This window comes from Helianthus annuus, chromosome 13, assembly GCF_002127325.2.
Source record: "Helianthus annuus cultivar XRQ/B chromosome 13, HanXRQr2.0-SUNRISE, whole genome shotgun sequence".
NCBI classification, from domain to species: Eukaryota; Viridiplantae; Streptophyta; class Magnoliopsida; order Asterales; family Asteraceae; genus Helianthus; species Helianthus annuus.
This window is the reverse complement of record NC_035445.2, coordinates 161,385,750-161,409,360: the sequence shown is the minus strand read 5'-3', so window position 1 is coordinate 161,409,360 and position 23,611 is coordinate 161,385,750. Positions and strand designations below refer to the sequence as shown.

Below are 23,611 nucleotides of genomic sequence, written 5' to 3'. Positions count from 1 at the left end.
CATATACTTTATGTCGGTGTGTAAGGTTAGTGTATGGAAAAAAGATTGCGCTTGGAGGATGCACATTGGCGTATGTGCCTTCAAGTTTGCACCAAAAACTTTTGCGTCTGTACCTACCACCTTTTGTGTCTGTATTGAAGATTGCGTTTCAGCCACATGAGCCATGTGATGAATATGGGCTTAGACGCAAAAGGGTGAAAGGTGACGTGATTATGTCTCTAAGACTCAAACCTTTAACTTCTCCACGTGGCTCGTTTCTATTGGCTGAAGGGGATGTGTCGGTGCCAGACGCAAAACTTGGATTGATTTCAGGGAATGCGTCTACCCCAGACGCAATCCATGTTCATTTTGATAAAGTGGGTTAGTCAAAGGTCATTTTGATGATTTTCCTTTATTATAAGGTTATTATAATAAACCTTATAAATCATTTTTATAATAACATCCCAGGCTCCAAAGCCCAATATGCCTAGATCAAGTCCTAATGTAGCTTAATTAAATATATAATTAAACGTTATATTATTTATATTCCGTATAAATAATAAATCTCGTTTCTCATAAATATACAATTATTCAAGATAATTATATTTTCTTTTTGTGAATTGTCCATGGTCATCAGTTAATCAAGTTAAGTGGTTTTAATGTTCATTGCCCAAGGAGGTAGTGCCGGTGAAGGAAGCGGTGGTGGCAACATTGGTGGAGAGGGATTGAAAGGCGGTAACGATAAAAGATTATGGTAGTGTTTGGTATGAAGGAATGAAAGGCGGAATGAAATGGACTATTACGAGGGATTGAAAATCATGTGTTTGGTTGGTTAAGGTACTAGAATAACCCATTACATAAGATATTTCATTCCCTCAAATTCATTCATCCACCACCCCTATTTTTTTCCCATTCCATTCCCTCTTACCCTTTTTCATCAACGTCCCGCCCACCACCTGCCACCACCACCACGCACCGTCGTTGCCAACACCCGCCGCCGCCACCCCATGTCGCCGCCCGACCACCTTAGTCATCACCCACCATGACCGACCACCTACGCCAACACCGACCACCGCCACCATCTTCAACCTCCGCCCCGACAACACCGCCACCCTACGTCGCCTCTAGTAGCCACCACCATCCACTTCCTTCGTCACCCTCCGCCACCGAACACTGGCGCCACCACCAATCACCACCACTGCCGACCTCGGCCACCGTCGGCCACCACCACCGACCACCGCTGCCCACTGCCAGCACCACCACCGACCACCGCCACCCACCCCGGCCACCACCGACACTCCACCGCCACCACCCATCACCACTACCGCCGCCACCCATTGTCGATTCATTCAATTCCCACATGGTAATTAAACACGACCATTTTTGTGGTAATGATCCATTTCATTTATTTGTCCATTCCATTTTCTCATTCATTTCATTACCCCATACTAAACACACCCTATGTTTTTGTGCTTGATGATTGCTTTTTCACTTAAAATGAATCATAAAGTTGATACCTAGGTAAAATGATGGTTATACAATTCGAGAGGGTTATAATGTTAATATTTTAATTGTTTGCTTTTTTACCAATACCATGTATCGTTTGCATTAAAAGTGGGTATCTAAGTAAAAGTTCGGTTTAACCATTTTATTCAACATCAAAATCACATACATGTTAAAAATTCGGGAGACTGAAATCATAAGAAATTAAAACCAAGAAAGGATCGTACGCAAAAGAAAGTATAGATACCGAAACCAAGATTTAAGACAAACCACATACATGTTAAAGAAAATTTAAACGACCAACAAAAGCACGATCACCGGGGTAAACCCTAAGGCAAAAGATCACCCACCCCGCAAACGCAGACGACGCTAGTGACTCCATCCGCCGCTATTCCATAGGAAACTCACCGCCCGAGGCCCCACTGTGAAAAAACTCCCGGCTCAACCCTAAGCATTAGAAGAGACTTACTCGAACCAATAATCTCTACTTTAAAAGGTGATGGGCCTACCAATGAATTAGAAAGTCATTGGCTTATACAAGTAAAATTTGCTAGCCGATTTATTGACAACTGAATAGTGAATACTAAAACACCGAAAAAACAGCACGGAGACATTTATTATGCGGGTGATTTCTGGAGGGGACAATTAACTCGCAGCAAAAAGCACTTGTATATAGTAGATTGTACATGGCTAGAAAAAGTTAATAAACGTACGAAATGATTGACTATTTGTGGTCAAATTCATAGATTTCCAACAGATCTCTATAAAGTCAGTACGAAATTTACAAAATGAACTGTCATATTTACACTATGAGTACAGAAAAATCGGTTGCATCTTAAACTTTTAATGTTCATATCTTGAAATATATAAATTTGATCATGTAAATATAAATTTGAACTTTTGCACATGCTTATACCGTACCATGTATTAATATCTTATTAAATTTATGTGTTTGTGTAAACTGTGAACAAATTAAATATCTGTTATGACTTATATAATCAACAGTTCGAATATTTCATTAACTTCAGATGAGATTATTTGGGTAATGGTGAAACAAATAAATAGTGTGTGATAGCAGAATATTAATACTGATCTGTCAGAAAATTGAATAGGAAAATTGGAAGTCTTGATAGATTTAATGGACGTAAATGTTTGTTAACAAGTCTCGATCTTGCATGCTGTCAGCATTATTTATCCATTTACTTTCTATCTATTGGCATGTTCGCTTTGTCCTTAACCCAAAGGAAACTTTTAGATATCCTCACCACCGGTACCGGTAAAGACCGGTGTCAACTAGGGATGAAAATGGGATGAATATTGGTAATCACAGTCTAATATACCAGCTAATATCCATCAGCCGGTTTATGTCGGATATCCGTCAGATATTGGACGTACCTGCAAGTATTAAATATACTCATCAGTTTCTTAAAAAGTACCCGTCGGGTGTTCAGAATACATTTTTGTTTTCTTACCATTCTAATTTTTATATAATCTTTTATTTTTAAAGATCACAATAAATTAAAGTATGACTAACTAAATCATTAATTAATAAAAAGTTTAAAATATCTAAAAATGCATCATGATGATAAAAATCTCAAAAGATAAGTTAGTATTTCATATCATGAAAAATATAAATAATATTGTCAAATACATGACTGAAAAGAGTAAAAAATCAATTTTTACATAATGACACTATTAGAATGAACCCTTACTAAAGAAGGATGAATGAAAAATATAAATTATCGGGTACAAGCTTTAGGCAAACGAGTATATGTATTCAGGTAATCAATCAGGTCAGGTAACACCTAATCCCAAGTGACAACCGACAAGTTTACAAGTTAATTCGTACAATCTAATCACTGTTTATTTATTTAATTACGTGCATTTAGACTTAATTATATGTTAATTAAGTCCATAAATTCTACCAATGTCCGGGAAAATGCATAAATATTTGCATTTGGTATAATCGGTATCGCCTTGTTACGTTACGACGAAACTAGTTTTAACGAATGTTGGTTTTTATCTGGTTAACGTTTTTGTATCGAAATTGTTCCAATATGTCAGGAACGTTAAACCGATGGCATATTATTTTGTGTTCATCTGAATAATGGATATAAACTTATTTTCGAATAAGTAAGTATTGTAATTACCTGATAAATCTCACAAATATTGATTTAGTCCGTTTTAAACGTCGAAACTTATATTTTTCACCAAACGAATACAAGTATGTGATCAATAAGTGACACTGATTTGTATTGGGTGTAATTAGGAGATATGGGATGTCATAAGGATATCTAGATAATAAATCCAGGTTTATTCGCGTAAATGTTCGTTAGCCGTACAACTACCGTAACCATGAGCCGATTTGCACCCAATCACCAACTAAGCCATTGCTAGTGAACTAATGAACTCTAACTAGTGCTCTAATGCAAGATTAGTATCCTAATCACTCTAATTAACCCTAATGGCCTAAAGATCTCAAATCTCATCATTAGAAGATCAAATATGTCAAACAAGATCAAAACCAAATCCCACCCCCATTCCCCCATAACCTACAGCCCTAAGGGGCCCCACAACCTCACCATCATTTGCTTTGAGTGTTGGTGAATCTTGCATTGCCATCTTTGACTTGGTGAATTATGGAGACGTTGTATGATAAGGAGGATACAAAGGACTACAACACTTACGCCTCCCTATCCACGGCCCAAAGACCACCCCCATACACCTCCCACTTTCAAGTTTAAGACAAGTAATCTAAGAGTTTCTAAGAGTATTATAAGGTGGTGCAAGGAGTTAGATCATCCAAGAAGCCTTCCCTTCCAAGGATTTGGAGCTTTTTCTTCTCTATTTTCATCAAGATTATCTTCCCTATCCTAGGCTAGTAGTAAGATTTCTTAACCCCTCTTTTAAGTTATATAATGTAGAAAAATGCAAGAGTTCACCAATAAGTTTGTTCAAACACTTGATGATGTTTTGTAAAGCAAAATAATTTTAAGAAATGTTGGTGATTCAGTGATAATCTTGAAATGATACATACAAGCATACATGTTTTTAGCTCATGTTTTATGTTAAAAGTGATTATATAAGTATGCTTGTGTATGAAACTTAAGGGTTATTGTTTGAAAATGAAATGTTCATGAGATTGTTCTTAATAAAAATAGAGATTTTATAAAGATCTATATAGTCTTGGAATATGTTGAAAGACTTGATGTGTTGAGTGATGTTGATGAGGTGATTATGTTAAAAATACAAGTTAGTGTTTAATGGTAAAGCTTGGGAAGTTAGAGTTTTGAAAGTGTCAAAAAGCATTTCTACATGTTAAATATTTTTTTACTATAATATAGGTTAACATGGTAAAAATGGTGAAAATGATTTTTAAAAGTATATTATGCTTAAGAATAAGATTTTGGCATAATGAGTTTTTAAAAACAATACAATATATGTTAACACTTGGTTTATATATTAAGTGCATTGTGACTTGAATGTGTGAAGTGGTTATTTTGGAAAGTTAAGATGGTATTTTAACCTAATACAAACTAAATATGGAAAACTATGACTTGATGATCATGTTAAGATCATTAGGGGTTTTGGTAACAAATTTAGTGGTTAAAACGAGGATTTAATGAAAGATAATCAAGACATGGCTTAGTGTAAAAGCGGGTTTTCGAAACATGTGAGTATTGTTTGTATAAGATACGTCGTTTCAGCGAAAGTCTGGTTTTTAATAAATATGGTCAAGTCTTGAAGTTTAAGGAAAGATTATAAATATTTTACGGTGTCGTACTAAAAATAGATTTTTGGAATATATTTCCAGAAAACGTTATTAAGTTGTTTTGAGAAATTATTTACAAAATGATGATTCGGGGATGAAAATCGGTCATTTTAGGCAGAATACAAGCTTTCATACGAACACACAACACTCATAATCTCTCTCGCAAAGTACACACACTAGTTACCATTGTATTGAGCTCATATGGCAAACTTATACATGTGTAAATTTTCTTTATTTATGAATTCACGTAAATTTAAACGTGTACATTGAATTTCTAACATTGTATTCGAATAATAATGATAAGTGTAGAAAAAATTTTTGAATTTGAATTGCTTTTGACCAAGTTCTCATGGTTTTTTCATTTGTTCTCACGGTTCTCACAAATATTTAGCGTTCTCATTTAAACCCTCCCATATATATATATATATATTATATAATGTAAGTATTTATAGAAAACCCACTTTAATTTAGAAAACCCAGAAACTCAAAGCTCCCGATGTTTTTTTTTTCTTGAAAAAATTTACACATGTTATATACATGTTTTTTAAGGGTTTTGGGCAAAAAAAATCAAAAAAGCGCCGAGTAGATATTTTTAAAAAAATAAACAAGTTTTGGTGTAACACATGTTACAAATATGTCAGATGAATGTAACATGTGTTACACCAAAACTTGTTTATTTTTTAAAAAAAAAAATACTCGGCGCTTTTTTGATTTTTTTTTGCCCAAAACCCTTAAAAACATGTATATAACATGTGTAAATTTTTTCAAGAAAAAAAACATCAGGAGCTTTGAGTTTCCCGGGTTTTCTAAATTAAAGTGGGTTTTCTATACATCTTTCCCATATATATATATATATATATATATATATATATATATATATATATATATATAGAGTAAGGTTAACATACAAAAAGCCTTATCATACATCATGTAGGAGACAATGGTAACCGTTGGATCAGGGGTATAATCACGCATGAGACCATATAATCACGCATGGGACCACATAATCACGCATGAGAGTATAATCACGCACGTTCTATGATAATAACGCACGTTATATTTTTTGTCATGTATGTTAATGTAGGTTAAGCCTTGAAGTACATTATACTTTCTATATATATATATATATATATATATATATATATATATATATATAGGTCGAGATCGACTTACCGGTTTTGGGAATGATGTCCCACAATACAAATACGATATTTTTACATAAAATACACATTTATTTCTTGGATCATTCATGTGTTGGCAAGTATGAGGATGGATCTTGAAAGATCAATGTTAATCATCCTTTATGTTAAATATGAACTTGAAAATAAATATGATTTTGTGAAGAATGATGGTTCCTACAAGTTGTAAGTCTTAAAAGTGAAAGATTTCAAACATAAAAGTTTCAAGAAAAACAAGTTTACTTACAAGGAACATGGTTTTGAGTTTTAAAAGAAAATAAACTTGCTTCATGTGTAATGGAACCATTAAAGTGTATAAGACATGAAAAATTCAAGAAGATGAATTTTTGTAAAAATGAGTTACAAGTTGTGAAGATGGAAATTTTGTAAAAATGAGTTTTATGAAGTAAAAACCATGTCTTTGGTGTTAATAAATCATGTTAAACACTATGTTAAAATACTACAAGATTATATAAAACTTCAAGTTCATACCTTCATGTAGAAATGTATGTTATGGCATATGGTAAGTTGTAGTATAATTGTTGGTGATTATTGATGAATTTTTGTAAAAGAAAATGATGTGCTATAAGCATGGAAACCTCCATTTTCAAAGGAAACTATGACAATTTTTTTGTAAAAATTTAACACTTAGAAAAATATGTTTAAACAAGTGTTACAAGTGATGTTGAACCATGGTTTTAAGTATAAAAATTTGCCATAATTTTAGGTATAAAAATTTTAAGTATCGGAGGTTGATTTTCTAGAATAAAATGACAAAGTATATATTTAGGGAAATATATATTTAGAAGTCACAAAAATTATGTGCTACATGTATATTACTTGTATTAGATATATTAAAAATTAGGAACTTGAAAAATAATATACCACACCAAAATACTAAAAGTTGTAATTTGAACAATTACAAAAATCACAAGAAAATAAATATATAACTTACAAACAAATTGTCACACCCCAAAAAATACCACAAGCGGAAACCCCCGCGAGGCGTGTGACATACCAGGATCTAGCCACTAATCACATTGAACGATAAGTAAGATAGAACTTTCCATTAAACAAAATTTGTATAATTCAAACATTTGTTTAGAAAACCAAACATGTTCACCGGAAGCATAATAGTTTATTCAATAAGTTTAGCGAAAATGTTTAAAAACAATTTAACTTCAAAGGAGCATTCTAGTTGCCACGACCCATGACCACTCCAGCTTCCCAGATAGCAAGTTCCATGTCAGTGTACCTAAGGGCCTACAAGCATGCAGAAAGTGTATCAGCAAAACGCTGGCGAGTTCACAGTGTGCTTAACCGTTTGTTACCAAGTATTGATTTATATCATGTTGATAATCACTTGATACCACAGACAGCTCCTTTTTGCCCTTCCCCAATGCTCTATCAAACATTGGTCATGATTTTAAAGTTATTAGTTCACGCCCATCCTATCCAGGTACGTCGTGAGAGTGCCAAACCTAATAGCGCTATCAACTAATAACCCCATTGCCCTATAAGTAACTAGTTCGGTAGTATGATGGGACTTAAGTGATAGAAGTGAGTGTATTATCCAACATTAGCGTTTACTGAAAACTGCCTCATATCCCTTACAAGGATATGGGTTTATGAAAAACTGTTTGTCTAATTGCCTGTTTGATTTGTCCCCACCGGACGCATGCTTGTAGTGAGAGTAGCGAACTCACCTTGGTTTGCTCGGTAAGACTAGTTACTTGTTTAGACTTAATCAACTGGGTCCTATTTCAGTTACTCACAACAATTAGGACCTCATCCAACATTTCATACAAGAAATCATCACGTAACACATATCATACATTCTTGGGCCTCATGTGACTCGTCAGTTATTCAAACAACAAAACAACACCTAATCAGTTCGACACATGGGTCACATAAGTGTGCGATTCATTGTTAGTGTGTGACTCGAGCCCAATTGCTTTCAAGGCCCAAGAGATGTGTGTGTGCGGCGGGCCAAAAGTGTGCGACTCCAACCTTGTGCGGCCCACTGGACTCCAGCCCACTCTCAAAGTGTGCGACTAGAGTTCACTTGTGCGATCCAGTCTGGGCTCGTGGCCCAACATGACTGGCCCAGTAGCAGAATGTGCGACTAGGCTCCAGGTGCGCGACCCCCTTTCAATCGCACAACGTGTGCAGCCCCCTTTCAATCGCACAACCCCAATGGACCTGATCGCTAAGGGTGCGACCCAGATGAGGTGATGTAGGTCCAAATCAGATTGGAGGCCCACTTCCCGAGTGTGCGATTCTAGCCAAGGTGTGCGATCGGTTGTGATTTGTCGTGATTCATGGTATTCGGTTACACTTTTACAATTTCCTCATTCACGCACATAGTTTCCAAATTAATCTTGATTCATACAACCCTAATCATGATCTACTGTAACCGAATTTTATAACAATGCTAACACCCAATCAAGATCAATTTCCCCGTTCAATTATCATCTATCTAAACAAATCATCATGATCATCATGCACTCATCGACATTCATTATCTTGTAACCCTAGTTGATTAGTTATTCATCACGAATGTAGTTCACATCTAACCCTCTAATTCCTTAATCATTAATCATTTGATTCATACCAATTATAAACATGTTATCTATCAAATCCCTAGATCAAGGTATGATCATACATCAACAACAATAATCAAGTGTCATAACATCATATCATACAACGAACATGGCAGCACTACACATAAGAAAACACACTTGAAATCTAAGTCGAACAATGAGCAAGCTTACTAACCGAGATATGGAACTTTGAAGTTAAGTGATGGATCACAAAGGTAAGAGTGCTTCGGGTAGATGTGCAACCGTTGACTTCGAAGGAGGGATGAAAGGGATTAGGGTTTGGTGTTGAATTTTATGTTTTATCATTATGAGAAGTTACACACAAGTTATGTGTGTATAATCGATATCTTGAGGGAATTGGGCCCAGCCTTTGGGCTTTGTTTGAGCCGAGAACACCTGGACGAGTTTGGGTCGCATAGAAGGTATGCGATCCGTTGGTTGTGTGCGGCCCAAAAACTATTCTTACAACATGTTTAAAGTATTCCTACACCACATAACCCGTAACCATTCTTATTATGAAATCGAACTTACTAGCCGTACTGATAACGTATACATAAGCCACATCAAAACACAAGACACGGTAAGACTAATACACATAAATGACCATGCAAAACATGAGTTGTCACACAAATATTGGACGATTCGGACAATGGACATCTTGGGCAATTATATAAATATTCCGGAAATAAATTCGTATCTTGACAAGCTTGGTAAATGGTACCCTCAAAACCGAACAAACGAAAAAGTCTGAATTTTTACAATTATTATAAGAATATATCATATTTTGTCAAAATTGAAAATATATTATTTTTGGAATGGAAGAAATATATATTTTCATAAATAACTCAAAAATATATTATTTTGGTGGAAACTAAAAATAAATATTTTTCTAACTTTGGTCTTAAAAATATATTATTTTTGATATGTATGTGAATATATACCTATTTTACCAAATCCAATATATAGATACTTTTCTATGAAATTTTCTTAAAATATGTATATTTTAAGAATATAACTTGGCGATTATTAATTGTGCAAAAACAATATTTCGGAAAATTTCACATAAATTAAGTATGAATTTCTTAACAAATACAAGAGAATACGTATTCCTATACGTATATATACATACCGACACATACTACCAACACTCGGTAAAATACCCACATACAAGTATTATACACAAGTATGAGAATACAAAATAACATACTCAAAATACAAGTATACCTATACTTGAAAATACGTATAAGAGAACCGTATGACAAAGCATGTTAAAAATATATTTTTTTAACAAAACTCCCGAATAGTTGCATGAAGATAATCTAAGTTAAAATATCCTTATTTTAACTAATATATAAATTTGGAATTATGTAATTACATATACAACATACACCGAGGATGTAACTCACAGTATGCCAAAATTCCAACATAAGTCTTAATAAATAACTAAGCCTAAGAGTCGTTACACGACCCGTGGATAACAACTTTGAGTGCTCGAGACTTCGGACGCAAACTTGTGAGTTCATGACCCTCTTTTCTCTTAACTGTTTTCGGATTTATAACTTTCGGGGGTGAAATACATGTCAACTTGGGTATGATTTAGCCAAGGAATGAACTATTAGATCATGTGAGCATAGGCTGAAACTGAAGTGCCATTAATCCTTTGAAGGACCACGGCACAAAGGTTAGATCTAATGGGTACGGGCGAGCCCCACTCACAGTCCATGGGTGACCACTTAGAGTGTTATTGTGTCCCAGTCGAGGTGATTCGACACTAAAAATCGTCTACTCGGGTTGAGTACTTCCTATATCGTCACATATATTAATGTCCTTGCAAAACATTAATGATAAACATGTTCAGAGACGCTTTACATACCTACTTTCAACTAAACTTTCAAATGTTTTTGAGACTCATTTGATGCGCATACACATAATACGCATGAACTCGCTCAACTTTTGTTGATTTTTCAACTTACATGTATTTCAGGAAGATAAACGGATCTTGGTGCAGTATTATCTACAAGCTTTTGAGTTTCAAGTCTAGATGTCATCCATGTTTTGGAGGGTTTGGTTTGTATATCTCATCCTTGATGAGATATAGAACACAAAGCCTCGTGAAGCTTATCTTTTGTTTAAACAAGTCCTTTGATGGAACTTTTTAACTTATGTTGGGTTGTAATATTAACTTAATACTTGTGTTTGTAATGTTTTAAACTGTGTATGGATGAACATCGTTTAATTTAATGCATGTAGTTGTTTGTTATGGTCGAATGCAATGAAAACTGATCAAGTCACACACATACGCTTCTGCAAAAGACAGGGTGTGACACATATGAAGCAAAAATGTCTTTGAAATCAATGTGCTAGGTATGTTAGGTCAACATATGAAGCAAAAATGTCTTTGAAATCAATATGCTAGATATGCTAGATCAATATATGAAGCAAAAATGTCTTTGAAATCAATGTGCTAGGTATGCTAGGTCAACATACGAAGCAAAATGTCCATGAAATCATGTACTATATGTACTAGATAAACAAAGCATGTATAATGTCATGAAAACATGAAAGTAATCATAGGCCATTTGAAAATATAAAAGAGGGGACTATGTACTCACTTGGGATTGCGTATAAGCCTTATATGAATGTATAAACAAAGCTCAAGAGATCAAGGAATCAAGTGTGTCTTGTGTTCTAGGATGGCAAAAATACTCAGTAGGAGGCCTCCAAAGGGAAGTAATCTCCAATTTAGAGCAGATTAGAAGAAGAAGAAGAAGAAGAAGGAATGAGCAAAGAAATTGGTGAAAATCCTTGCTATTTATAGCAATTTGGAGTGAATATGATCATGCCAAGTGTCCATGTATGTGGCACACATCAATGGTAGCTTAAACACATGCCAATTGCAGCCAATTGCAGGTTTAAACTTGTGGAAAACGAAAACTTAGGCTCCGAACAAAAGAAACCTTGAGCTGGAATCAATTTTCTGCATCTGATAGGGTTTGTCTACCCGCGACAGATTTAGCTTATTGCTCCGTGCCCCGCCATACCCTTAGTCTGATTTTCAAACTTTCAATAGTTGGCAGATTTGGCCCCTGGACTTGTTTTGTCGTGTTTTGTCACTTCTAACACCCGTTAACCTAATTTTTAGGCTCTATAAGGATGTTAAAGCATATGTGACTTGAATTATGCCCAAAAATGTCGTTGATGTTGGTTAGTTCGGTTGTATGGTTGCGTTTTTCACTTAATTACGACGAATGCTATAAGGAACACGAAAACGACCGAAAATGCGCAACGATTGATATTTTTGCATTCTTATCAATAAATACAAGATTTTAATGATTACAAAAAATTTTGGATGTGCGTACATGGTCTGTATTTTGAATACGGACCAATCGGCATGTTGACACACTCTAACACTTACGTAAGTGTAGAAGTAATTTGCTGGAAGAAATGAAAGGACTTTTATATTCTATTAAACAAAAGAGGGTACAAACAAACTACTACAACTACTCCCTATTTATAATAAACAAACTATTAAAACCATGTGTTGAAAATGAACAAACAAGCTTCACGTAAAAGCTGCATGCCATTATCTCTTCTCCTATTTACTTGGTCAGCAACACCATATTTTCTTTAATTAAACATGTGCAGCCTTGAGATCATGGGTATAATCCTATTATTTTGATAAGATTCCGTCAAACAACTCCTGACCCGTTTGACCCGTAAACGAACCCATGACCGACGATCCGTGAACAAAACCAATTAACCCAACAATCACCCCCTTAATTGTTGTTTGGTCACACCACTCATTCACATCAACCGAATCACCTTCTCGAACCATTTCGACTTTTACCGGACACCCGACCTCAACCACGGTCACATCCAAAGTCTTCGTCTACTCGACCTATCCTAGACACCCAGGTCTTCACCTCGACCACGTCCAAAGTCGTTCACCACCGGCTATTGTTCGTCACCACACAGAACCCGTTTGCGCATAACACTTCTGTGACTCAAGAGACTTCTTCTACCGATCAAGAAAACAAAGCTGCCCGCTTCTACCGTTTTCTTTCACCCGCCAAACGAACCGATTCAACGCCACCTGCTTTGAAATCTTTCTGCTCGTTTATTCTGCGACCCGGTTAATCTCTCCATTTTCCGGTGACATACCCACAACTTACTGCCGGATTTCTTCACTTTTGGTTAAACTTACAAAACCAAGACGTCACGCCTATGCCTTTTCTTCCTCGAAACCAATTTGTTCTTGACCACCGACCAAAAGAAAAACAAGGCTCTCTACACTAGTGCCTCTACCATCTTTTCTTTTCTCTGCTAAGCAAGACCAGATTCACAACCACCTGTTGAATTAGAATCTTTTCTGTCTGCTTGTCCCGCAAATCTGTTCGGAAAGCTTTTGCCAAAAGAACAAACCAACTGGTTTCTTTGATCACCTCTAACAGCCACGGAACACACCGGTGTTCACCCGTCACCCCCGTCATCCTAACCGGTCCTTCACCTGTGACAACGACTTACATGAACACCATCCCGATCTCCGTCTTCTGCTGTATAACAATCTCGAACAGCTATCTGCTGTCCCGACCCTTCTTTCACGCCTGCCCTCCACCGACCGACACACCTGCTGGCGGCGGAGGCTTCCCCGATACGAGCCCTAGGCTCTGATACCAAATGTTGACACACTCTAACACTCACGTAAGTGTAGAAGTAATTTGCTGGAAGAAATGAAAGGACTTTTATATTCTATTAAACAAAAGAGGGTACAAACAAACTACTACAACTACTCCCTATTTATAATAAACAAACTATTAAAACCATGTGTTGAAAATGAACAAACAAGCTTCACGTAAAAGCTGCATGCCATTATCTCTTCTCCTATTTACTTGGTCAGCAACACCATATTTTCTTTAATTAAACATGTGCAGCCTTGAGATCATGGGTATAATCCTATTATTTTGATAAGATTCCATCAAACAACTCCTGACCCCGTTTGACCCGTAAATGAACCCGTGACCGACGACCCGTGAACAAAACCAATTAACCCAACACGGCAGACCTTCGCAGTTTGTCGTAGATAGTCCCTGAGCTCGAATAAACATGTTTTTGTCATACCGAACCCTTCAATACTTATATCTAAGTTATGTAACGGGTATTTAGGGCATGTTTAGCTTATGTCCTTGTTTCGGAGTGTATATTGCGTTAAACTGATTACGTTTACGTAACAGTTTACGTATTACTTCCAGAAAAGCTTTTGAGAGTTCAAAATTGAACAAGGATTGAAAATGTGCAAATGTCATAGATAATTATACAACCCCATAAATAAAACACAAGGTTTAATTGATTATAAAATTGTTCGAAATGCTATAATGATTACAGAAGGCACAAATGTCACACTTAGGTTGTAAACCAATTAATACGCCGATTGAACAAAGTTATTTGGTTACAGCTAAGGTAAATAAAAATCAACAACTTTTAAAAAACATTACTGGTTTTCAAAAGTTGGTTGGTAAGTTAATTTATTTGTCTTTAACCAGGCCAGATATCAGTTATGTTGTGTGGTTCTTGAGTCAGTTCATGCGCAGCCCAACTAATGTTCACTCGCAAATTGCTTTAAGGTTGTTAAGATACCTTAAGTCAAGTCCTGGATGTGGTTTGTTGTTTAAGAAAAGTGATAAACTTGATTTAGTTGGTTTTGTGGACACAGACTAGGCAAAATGTTTGTCCACAAGGAAGTCTGTTACTGGTTTTTGTATTTATCTTGGTGGTTCCCTTGTGTCTTGGAAAAACAAGAAACAAAGTATAGTTTCTAGATCAATAGGGGAAGCTGAGTATAGAGCTATGTGCTCAGCAGCTTGTGAGATTATGTGGTTGTTAAATTTGTTAAGAGAAGTTAAGGTACATTGTGAGTTACCTGTGAAATTACACTTTGACAGTAAAGCTACTATATCTATAGCATCTAATCATGTCTTCCATGAGAGAACCAAGCATTTTGAAGTAGATCTTCATTTTTTGAGAGAAAAGGTAGTTGCTGGTGTTATTGAAACAGTTAAGGTTGACTCTGAGAGTCAACCAACAGATGGGTTTACAAAAGGTTTGAGTGTTACACAACATGAAATGTTTTGTAATAAGTTGGGTTTGGTAAATTGGTTAAGGGGGAATGTTAAAAGGACGAGTTGTTATTTGTCATTCATATGTGTTACAGTTCAATTTTGTTGGTTTTGTTTATTGATCAGGTAACATAGTTGGAGGACCTTGATGCAATATTTGAGGGTTTAAATTGAAACATTTATTAAGGCGATGGCATTATTGAGAAGTTCAGGGTGCTGAGTGTAAAATGTAAAAGGTCTAGGTATTTAAGAGTGCAGCTATGGTTTCTGGATGCTTCCTTGGCTCACTTTTACTCGCACTTGTTTCTCTGTATTGTCCAATCTGATCTGTGACGATCAGATAGTATTGTATCTTGTTCATCATCTCGCCTGTAAGATAATCTAGATTTGGTTATATTCTTCCATGTATCCTTTTTTGTTTGTTGTATTAGGATCAACTGATTGAATAATCAATTGATCTAAACTCTATTGTTCATAAGATCTTACTACGTGTAAGATCTAGGATTTTGGTTCGGATCTTTTTGGTTTGAGTTAATAATAAAGTTTTGTCACCGTTTTATCGCTATATTTGTGTTTGATTTGTGAGTTGTTGATACCATAAGTTACTTTTTTTTTTGAACGGCCAACAGAATCAATCATGAGCACTCTCGGGGCACTCACTGGACCAAACGGAGTACTCCGAGAGTAACCCGAGTCCACCACCAATTCCGGGTAAAACCCGGTAACCCACCCGCCCGTAGGCACGACGGTGAAATTACCAGTAAAACCCGAAGGAACGAACCCAGGTTCCTGAGTCTTCTATCATTGCCCACCAATGCCTCACTCTGCACCAATGCCTCACTCTGCACAAAGTGGGAGTTAAACTTGCATCTCTCAAGAGAAATGCAAGCATTCCACCACTTGATCTAGAGATCATTGGATACCATAAGTTTCTACAGGTACTCACTAAATAAATATGATAAAGTCATATATATCTAATGCAAGCAACTAAGTTTGAATATCGGACACTCCACCCTCTAGTGACGAGGTTTTATCATATCATTTATTATATGAATGTGTATAATATATGTATTAAAAGGTTACAAAAGAATTAAATGGCAAGAATGGTAAGCTTTCATAGGCCATAGCCGCCCATTATTTACTTATTTTGAAGCTTTAAAACATGTAATTAATTACCAATTCAACATATGTAGAAAAAATATAACTGTATGCATATCTGAAGAGTGAATTAAAGGCCACTGGTCCAAGGCACCCCTGTTCCCGGCAACCACGATCCACCAGCAATGAAGCTCCCCGGAGTGAACTTCGCGGCCTCGGACGCACTAGTGATCACATGGTAACCTTTCCATTTAACCCGATTCGCAGTCGATGAACCTGGGCCCGTGTTCATGTACTCACCATAATACAATGTGTCAAGCGCGAAGTTACCGCTCCATGGCATCCAACCGGCCGGGTTCACAATACCATCGAGATACGTTTTGATAAAAACGGTCCTCGAGTATTGCTTCCACGGCCTTCCGAGATATGTTTTAACACCGTTTAGGCTCGAGGCGGCCATTACCCGACAATTATGGATTGAGATTCCAGTGTTTTGGTTCGGGTCGGTTCGTCCTTGTGCGGTCAAGGTGTTGGTCTTGTTTGGAGGGTCACGGGCGTAAATGTTGCAGTTTTGAAGTACGGCTGCCGCATTGCCGAAAATGAAATCAACTGTGCCGTATATGTTACATTCTCTATAGAATTGTCGGTTCGAAAGAACGAAGAGCGTGTCTTGGTACCCTTCGAAGCTGCATTTGTAGAAAACCGAGAGGTCAGAATCACTTCGCAGGGCCACGGCTTGGTGGTTTTGTGGCCCCGCGGTGTTTCTAACCGTGAAACCGCGTCCAATGAATCTGTCTCCATCTACCCCTGAATTCATGATAAAGGGTTAATACAATTTTACCGAGCGGCGGAACCAGAACATTTTATTTATTTGTGTTCATTCTATTCAGGTTAAAATTAGTGGGTTCTACTTATATTTTTTGTTAAACTACTTATATCTTATTTTATGGAGCTTACCCATAGTGGCTGACCCAAAAGTTGTAGAACCTGACCCTCGAACACTTCTACTGCCAGTTATGATAGTTTTCCCTATTCCATCCCCAATCAACATTATGTTATTAGGTTTAATCTCAATGTACTCCTTGTAAGTGCCTGCCTTCACATATATCACATACCGCCCGCCACTTGATTTTGCGGCGGCAACCGCCGCTCCGATAGTCGTATAGTCACCTGAACCGTCTTGAGCTACGACCGCGTTAGCCTGAGAAGCAGGATTGGAAGATTGTAATAGCTTCCTATCACCAGGATTTACCCAAGTAGGGAACCCCTTTCGGTAACGTGGCTCGTAATCCGATGATTTGTTTCCTTTGTTCATTGCTAATGTATTGCTGATTAAGGAGGATACATTGTTGTTCATTAGTGGCAACAAGTAGTCACCAACCCCTAGCTCCTCGAACCCGATCTTACATGTCTCGAGGTTCGTGAGAGCCGTGCTTAGCCAGGTTTGCATTTCAACCTTGCTACACTTGTGATTAGGATCAATAGTCATGTTGATCCTCTGGACAGTGTTTTTATAAAGCTGGAGACAATCACTCCACGCGGTCTTTTCTAGATGGTTATGACACTTTTCCCCAAGCCCTCGAGCGTTCGACTCAGCATCTGTCGCTCGCTCTAGGGTAACTTTCAACAACGCTTTGATGAAGTCATGTTTGTGTCTTATTGTGCCGTAATTTGGCTTACTAGACAAGACATGCTCACAGGGTTCCGGATGAGGTGTTTGGTTACACCATGACCGAATCTCGGATATGGGGTAACCATACACCCCAGAAGAAACAAGAAAAAACACAAAAGAAATGAGAGTTGCTAAAAACGGATGTATTGTCATCTTAACAAGCAAATTGTTAAGAGATTAAGAGGTTTAAAACTATTGTTTGTTGTGGAGAGACTTTATGCACAAAGTTGATTTATATAGAAGTTGAATGAATCTAAGCAAGGGGTGCCCCTCACATATAACAATTGCATGTCTTACTCAACCATAAATATCATGCACGTTTATATAGTGAATTAGTGATGACTGAATAAAATAATAGAGTTCCCAATCTAAACTAATTTCTAGCAAATTTTGTAAAAATCAAAAACTAAAATATGTATATAAGTAAAATGATCATTTGGGCCAATTATCTAATGAAAACTATAGCATTTTGGTTAACGAAAATAACATGCATAACCTTTGCTTACGCATTTTATTGACAAGAAACCAAGAAAAAATATGCTTTTACAAGATAGAGTAAAGTTACATGATTTTAGTAAACATTAGCACAAGGTTTAAGCTTACTTATTTTTGATCGAGGGCGGAAGTTATCGGACCTAAAAATTTCTATAAAACTGTGGGATCGAAAACGTATAACCCAAAAATTTCTATACGAAAATTACATACTCTCTACTGCTGAGCGAAAAGTTATGAGGTCGGCTGCCCCTTCCGGCCCCTTAAAAGCTTCGCCATGTGTCTTCTTTCGACAATTAAAAATTTTTAGAGAATAAAAACGTGACATGTCATGTGCTAGAATAGTTATAAAAGACTAAGTCGTGAAAGAAAATAACAATTGAAAAAAAAAATTCAAAATAGCCTGAAAACATGATTTTGAGGTTAATGTGTCAAATTTTACTTGGTTTCTTTTTTTTTCTTTTTTTTTTTTTTTTTTTGATAAATATGTGGAAACATTAAACAACATGCATGTATGGATTTTTTCGTCCGAATACTATTTTCTTAAATAGTCACCTAAAAGCTTGTGATTGGCATGAATAATTTTTTTTAACAGTTAATTTTATTCACACGACCATCCACACAACAACAACAAACAAAACAAATTACATAACATCAAAATTACACCATCTATCCAAACTTATTGCGTTGTTTTTCGGCCTACTCTTTTACTAAGAAAACCCACAAGATTTGACTTCTTACATATATCTTCAACCTTGGCTTGTTGACTACAAAAAACTAACTCGTTCTTAGCTAGCCTTCCACATATACCAATACACTACAATCACATATACCACTCTATCCCCCATTTGCGATTACAAATTGATTTAACATTATTTCATTACAAAATACAAACTGAATAAAAAAAATAAAAAAAAATAACTTGACGGTACGGCCTTATATATTTGCGCACGCAAGGTCTCAAAATAGCCTTTTTGCATGGCCATTCCCTTTTATCCAAATTATGGGTTTGGTGGATATGTAGTTAAAGCCGATAGTGACATACAATTGATTCTTAGTAAGATGCACAACAATTGATTTTCAATTGTATAATTGATATGTATACACCACAATTTTTTTTGAACCAAAGGAGGTGGTGTCGGTGAAGAAAGTGCAACAGTGAACCATACTTAGTGGCAGCGGTAAAAGATTATGTTGTTGTCCCTCGTGATTGCTTTTTCACTTAAAATGCGTCATAAAGTTGGCATCTAAGGTAAAATGATTGTTATACAATTTGAGAGGATTAATTATAAGTATAAATATATTAAGGTGGTGTTTGCTACGCAGAAATGAGAGGTTGAAGGAATAGATCATTGTGAGATAATGATCTACCATTCCTCCCCCCCCCTCCCCAAATTTTTTTCCATTTCATATTCTCTTCGACTCTTCATCAACAACACCATAACCCACCACTAAGCCACCACTCATCAACGCCACCACTACCGTCACCACCATCCACTGCCACAACCACCCCCACCCACACACCAGCACCACCACCGCCGACCACCACTGTCACCAGCATTGCCACCCACCGCCGCTACCACAACCTCTACCACCAGGCACCAGCTACCATCGCCGCTGCCGCTGCCACCTATCACTACTCACCACTGTCACACACTACCGATTTTATTCCTTCGTCTCTTCCTGCCTACCCAAAAAAAATAGGTAACGATTCATTTCATTCCCACATGGTAACTAAAACAAGATATGGAATGATAATAATATATTCCATTACCTTGTACATTCCATTCTCTCGTCCACTTCATTACCCCATACCAAACATACCATAATTGGTTTTTTTACCAATGCCATGTATCTTTTGCATTAAAAGTTGGTAGCTAAGTAAAAATATGGTTAAAGGAGGTCATTCAACAATATAATCAATATAATTTAGTTCCGGAGACTGAAATGATAAGAAATTAAAACCATGAAAGGGTCGTATGCAAAAGAAAATATAGATACAAAAACCAAGATTTTAGACAAATTGTATACAAGTAAAAAACGTTTTGAACAATCAATAAAATTACGATCACCCGAGTAAACCCAATAACAAAAGGCCACCCATGCCCGCAAACGTAGACCATGCTGGTGACTTGGTCTGCCACCATTCTAAAGGAAACTCACTTTCCGAAGGGGTGAAAAAACTATAAGAATTGTTCGCGTATAAAATAAATAATACAATTTTATTACTGAATTACATTACAGAAAATTAAAGAAAGCAGTAAATTACAGAATTATTACAACTGAAGGTAAAAAAAATACAAGACATTAGATTGAACAGAAGAGGTGGCTGAGGGTTGTGTTTAACACAGGGCCCTTAAAACAAATTACGAATCTTCCAAGAGAACTCGTTTTGTTTCCAAGGGTACGACAATCGGAGCAGTAGTACTGCCGGAGTTGGCTTAAGGACCCGAAGAATACCTTGAAAAGAGTAAGAAGAAGATCATAAGTATGCAGAAAATTTTGTGCATTCGCTGTTGGTTTTTCTGGTATTATTTGCAGAAGATTTGATCCTGTATATATATTACTTCTGAGATGAAACAACAAAAAATCGAATTGAATAAGAGAATTAAACTGCATTAAACGTCTTTAATGCACTTTAATTCGTTATTGAATTCTCAGTCAAGGCCCCTTGACTCGTCTATTTAAACTGATATTCGAAACTGCTATGTTATAGAAGTCTGGGAAGCTTCTACAAGTCACACGCGAAGAAACTAGCACCCCAGCGCGCGTGCGCCGTTTCTCCATGCATGTGCCACCCAGCCGCACGCATGCCACATCACCAGTGAACCTATACGATCATGCCAGACAGTCAAGGCCGTATTGGCTCACTTTCGTACGCCACGAGCGCGCCACCTAGGCGCCCCCTTCTGGAGTCTGCGCGCACAGACCATGACACTACCTGGTCATGTGCCATATACTTGCACGCCACCCGCCACGCCACCTGGTCCTTGCAGTCTCTAACTAAGCCACGTGCGTGCGATCAAAAATACAAAGGCGGCTCGAGGCGTTGCAAAGTGCAAGGTGTGCCATCAACGTGTCACACAGCACCTACACCACGCGCGTGTGCTTCAGTGGAACAATAAAGAAGGAGTGTCCCCACTTAAGTACCACATTAAGTTTCATCCCTACTCTCATGTGTGACAAGGTGCCACATCCATTCCACTTTAATATTTCAGCATTGGATGATTCAGACACCAAACTTTGAGCATCGATATCCTATTCATCTTAGCTCCGTTTTGGACGCAGTTTGGCTCGTTGGAAAGCTCTTCTAACATAGAACATAAACCCACAAAGAAATATACATATTCACCTCAGTTTCTTATACATATTTCTAGCCCAAAATTAGGAAAAATGGATTTTCTAGATTTGTGAAATTTGCTATTTTTACAACATTTCTAACAAAAACTCCCAGCTCAACCCAAAGCAATAGGTGAGACTCGAACTTATAATCTCCACTTTAAAAGGTGATCAGATTGACAATGCACGAAAAGTTCATTGGTTTGTACAAGTGAAATTTGCTAGCCGATTTATTAACTGCAATTTTTTTTTTGAACGGTGAGAATCTTTAACATGTTGTGAGAGAGATCTCACACCCTCCCAAACAGAGGGCCCCAACCCCACTCTGACTATACTATGTTGTTTTAACCGGACCCACGCTGGCATCAGAGTTTGGTTAACGGCGCTCCCCGGGTAACCATACCACCCACTGTCAGTTGCAGGGGCTTGCGGCGCCACAAGAGAGAATCTCTCTGGCGTAATACACGGTGGACTAAAACCCGGGGTGGCTCGGGCTAGAACTCTTGACCTAAGATCTGGGAGAATTAGCCTTCATTACCTTTATCCACCAAATGTGACACTAATGGGGATTAAACTTGAGTCTCCAAGGAGAACGCAAGTCTTTCCAACCACTAGACCACTAGAACACAAGTGATGGTTTGTTAATTGAATAGTGAATAATAAAACACCGAATCAGCAGCAGTGAGACATTTATTATGGGTGTGATTTCTGGAGGGGACAATTTTCTCGCAGCAAAAAGCACTGTATTATAGGTATAGTAGATTGTACATGACTAGAATAAAGTTAATAAACGTACGAAATGATTGACTATTTGTGGTCAAATTCATATATTCCAATACATCTCTATTTACAAAAATGAATTGTCATATTTACACTATGAGTACAGAAAAATCGGTTGCATCTTAAACTTTTAATGTTCATATCTTGAAATATATAAATTTGATCATGTAAATATAAATTTGAACTTTTGCACATTCTTGTACCGTACCATGTATTGATATCTTATTAAATTTATGTGTTTGTGTAAACTGTGAACAAATTGAATATCTGTTATGACCTATATAATCAACAGTTAGAATATTTCATTAACTTCAGATGAGATTATTTGGGTAATGGTGAAACAAATAAATAGTGTGTGATAGCAGAATATTAATACTCTGTCAGAAAATTGAATAGGAAAATTGGAAGTCTTGATAGATTTAATGGACGTAAATGTTTGTTAGCAAGTCTCGATCTTGCATGCTGTCAGCATTATTTACCCATTTACTATTTATCTAGCAGTCACGCAAGCATAAGACTTTAAACCAAAACCATCGTGTATACTTTAAACAGTGGTATGAAAATCGAAAATGTAATTGCTCCGGCTCGCAGTCCATTGGGATGTTCAACCTATGCTTAACCCAAAGGAAACCTGTATACTTGATACCTTACCATGTGAGCCGAAGCAATTTCTATTTATGTTTTCATAACATTGTTTTTAAAGTCATTATGGCTTTGTTTTTTTTTTTTTTTTTTCTTCCCATTTTTACATGTTTGTACGATTTGGACTAGCTACTTCCTAGTCTCGTGTTAATAATAATAGTATATATCACCTCCACCATTTAAAAAAAATTACACAAACATAAAAATGTCACATACTTTTTTATAATAATAATAATAAAATAATAATAATAATAAAATAATAGTAATAATAAGGGTCCTAATATTAATACATGCTAAAATCTTATTTACACATGGTGTATACGGGCCGTATACAGTTATACGGCCCGTATATAATAAAATAAAACTAACAAAGTATGTGCCTTCAGACTTTGTCAGTTTTTTTCATTCCATACGGCCGTATAACTATATACGGCCCGTAT

At 36.6% G+C, this 23,611-nt stretch overlaps 1 protein-coding gene across 1 annotated transcript; it reads right to left on the bottom strand.

The window, feature by feature from the left end:
• Positions 1–16,151: 16,151 nt before the first annotated feature.
• Positions 16,152–18,134, bottom strand: LOC110900062 (pectinesterase 2). The gene is made up of 2 exons (XM_022146963.2): positions 17,204–18,134; positions 16,152–17,053 (listed from the first exon to the last, which is right to left on the bottom strand). Exons 1-2 carry the CDS (start codon positions 18,069–18,071, stop codon positions 16,377–16,379), a joined length of 1,545 nt encoding a protein of 514 aa, XP_022002655.1. The 5' UTR covers positions 18,072–18,134; the 3' UTR covers positions 16,152–16,376.
• Positions 18,135–23,611: the final 5,477 nt, after the last annotated feature.